This window comes from Nanorana parkeri, unplaced genomic scaffold (assembly GCF_000935625.1).
Source record: "Nanorana parkeri isolate BGI_ZX_2015 unplaced genomic scaffold, ASM93562v1 scaffold1354, whole genome shotgun sequence".
Taxonomy (NCBI): Eukaryota; Metazoa; Chordata; class Amphibia; order Anura; family Dicroglossidae; genus Nanorana; species Nanorana parkeri.
This window is the reverse complement of record NW_017307622.1, coordinates 224491-227720: the sequence shown is the minus strand read 5'-3', so window position 1 is coordinate 227720 and position 3230 is coordinate 224491. Positions and strand designations below refer to the sequence as shown.

Genomic DNA, 3230 nt, shown 5'->3' with positions numbered 1-3230 from the left:
CCCTCTGTACCCCGGAAACCCCCCCATACATTGCATTGTATGTATTTCCTATATTACATTTCCCCTCTCCCTTCCTTCCACCAGCCGGCAGCACCATGGGCCTCACCAAGCAGTATCTCCGGTACGCCGCCTCCGCCGTATTTGGGGTGATCGCCGGCCCGAAGGCCAACGTGTGCTTTGTCACCCTGCGTGGAGAGAAGGGGCGCTACGTGGCGGTTGGCGCCTGTGAACACGTCTTCATCTGGGACACTCGGAAGGGAGAGAAGGTGAGTCATCTCTGTCCTCTGATTCGGATCCCCGCTGCCTCTGCCCTTACAGGCGGGGGAGAGCAGCGGGGATTGGAGGAGAAGGGGTCTGTGAACCCCCTGGGTCATGATGCTGGAGAGGAATTCCTAGGCACACCCACTACTCCTGGCTCCTCCTTCTGTTTGCCTTATACTTCATTAAAATAGAGTTTCTGTATTGTCGGGTTATGCCGCCGCCTACAGGAGGATTGGGCACGGGCAAACAAAAACTCTCTGGCCTAAGTTGACTCCTCTTACTCCCAGCATGCCTCAGTTTGTAGCAGGCAGTACCCGGGGCGGGACCTGCGTTCCTCAATGGGCCACCGAAGAAAAGGACTTTACAGTGCGCACAAATGTCCTATTTTCTTTCTCACTCAGTGAGGGACACAGGAAGTCTTTAACCATTGAGCTTTCCAAATGAGGGGTAAGTACCCAACAAAACAGACCTGGGCACTGCCTGCAGCCCAAGAACCTCCTGAAGGACCAACACTCAAATCTGACACCGGATGAGGCCAAACCCCCTGCCTGCCTGATAGGGCAACCTGCCAACATGACCAGAGGGAGGTCAGGGAGAACCAGCCTGATGCCCAAGACTAGGAAGAAATGGTCACCCACCATGGAGGGATGGCTCAAAACAGATGGGAGCACCAAGCAAGAAGTTGGACCATCTGAACCCACCAAGAGGTGTAACAATAACGTATTACCAACAGTACTGGACTTGGCAATGCCTGCAGCCCAAGAGCCATCTGAAAGACCAACGCCCGAATCTGACATTGGCTGAGGCCGAACCCCTTGCTTGATGGGGGAACCTTCCAACACGATTAGAGGGAGGACATAGAGAATCAACCTGATGCCCAATAGTAAGATGAAATAGTCACCCACCAGGCAGGAATGACTCAAAACGGAGCACCAATGTAACAATGACAGGGGGGCACAGTACTGATGAGGATACAATGTAACAATGACAGGGTGACAATGTACTGGTGAGGATACAATGTACCAATGATGGGGTGACAATGTACTGGTGAGGGGACAATGTACCAATGATAGGGTGACAATGTAGTGGTGAGGATACAATGTAACAATGACGGGGTGACAATGTACTAGTGAGGAGACAATGTAACAATGACGGGGTGACAATGTAACAATGACGGGGTGACAATGTAACAATGATGGGGAGACAATGTACTGGTGAGGATACAATGTAACAATGACGGGGTGACAATGTACTGATGAGGATACAATGTGACAATGTACTGGTGAGGGGACAATGTAACAATGACGAGGGGACAATGTACTGATGAGGCTACAATGTTACAATGATGGGTGACAATGTACTGGTGAGGGGACAATGTAACAATGATGGGGTGACAATGTACTGGTGAGGATACAATGTACCAATGATGGGGTGACAATGTACTGGTGAGGATACAATGTAACAATGACGGGGTGACAATGTACTAGTGAGGAGACAATGTAACAATGACAGGGTGACAATGTACTGGTGAGGATACAATGTAACAATGACAGGGTGACAATGTACTGGTGAGGAGACAATGTAACAATGACGGGGTGACAATGTACTGGTGAGGGGACAATGTAACAATGACGGGGTGACAATGTACTGGTGAGGGGACAATGTAACAATGACGGGGTGACAATGTAACAATGACAGAGTGACAATGTACTGATGAGGATACAATGTTACAATGATAGGGGACAATGTAACAATGACGGGGTGACAATGTACTGGTGAGGTGACAATGTAACATTGACGTGGTGACAATGTAACAATGACGGGGTGACAATGTACTAGTGAGGAGACAATGTAACAATGACGGGGTGACAATGTACTGATGAGGATACAATGTACCAATGACGGGGTGACAATGTACTGGTGAGGATACAATGTACCAATGACGGGGTGACAATGTACTGGTGAGGATACAATGTACCAATGATGGGTGACAATGTATTGGTGAGGATACAATGTACCAATGACGGGGTGACAATGTACTGGTGAGGGAACAATGTACCAATGATGGGGTGACAATGTACTGGTGAGGATACAATGTACCAATGATGGGGTGACAATGTACTTGTGAGGATACAATGTTACAATGACGGGGTGACAATGTATTGGTGAGGAGACAATGTAACAATGACGGGATGACAATGTACCGGTGAGGGGACAATGTAACAATGACGGGGTGACAATCTACTGCCGAGGATACAATGTAGCGATGACGGGGTGACAATGTAGTGGTGAGGATACAATGTAGCGATGACGGGATGACAATCTACTGGTGAGGGGACAATGTAACAATGACGGGGTGACAATGTACTGGTGAGGGGACAATGTTACAATGACGGGGTGACAATGTACTGGTGAGGAGACAATGTAACAATGACGGGGTGACAATGTACTGGTGAGGATACAATGTACCAATGACGGGATGACAATGTACTGGCGAGGGGACAATGTAGCGATGACGGGGTGACAATGTACCAATGACGGGGTGACAATGTTACAATGATGGGGTGACAATGTACTGGTGAGGGGACAATGTTACAATGACGGGGTGACAATGTACTGGTGAGGAGACAATGTAACAATGACGGGGTGACAATGTACTGGTGAGGATACAATGTACCAATGATGGGGTGACAATGTACTGGTGAGGGGACAATGTTACAATGACGGGGTGACAATGTATCGGAGATGCTGCAAACTCTGACTACTGTGTTACATTACAGGTCCTCATTTTACAAGGCCAGAAGCAGGAGGTGACACAGCTCTGCCCCTCCCCCGACGGGCTCTCATTGGCTGTGGGATACGAGGATGGCTCCATACGGGTGTTCAGTCTTCTCAGCGGCGAGAGCGGGATCACCTTCAATGGGCACAAATCGGCGGTGACGGCGCTGAGCTACGACCACCTAGGTGGG

At 49.3% G+C, this 3230-nt stretch overlaps 1 protein-coding gene across 1 annotated transcript in view; it reads left to right on the top strand.

Annotated features, from left to right (window-relative positions):
* Positions 1-3230, top strand: part of WDR3 (WD repeat domain 3) — a 22828-nt gene that overhangs the window by 1290 nt on the left and 18308 nt on the right. The window contains 2 exon segments of the mRNA XM_018569551.1: positions 87-266; positions 3042-3225. Of these exon segments, the coding sequence (XP_018425053.1) occupies positions 96-266; positions 3042-3225 (355 nt within the window). The 5' untranslated portion in view covers positions 87-95.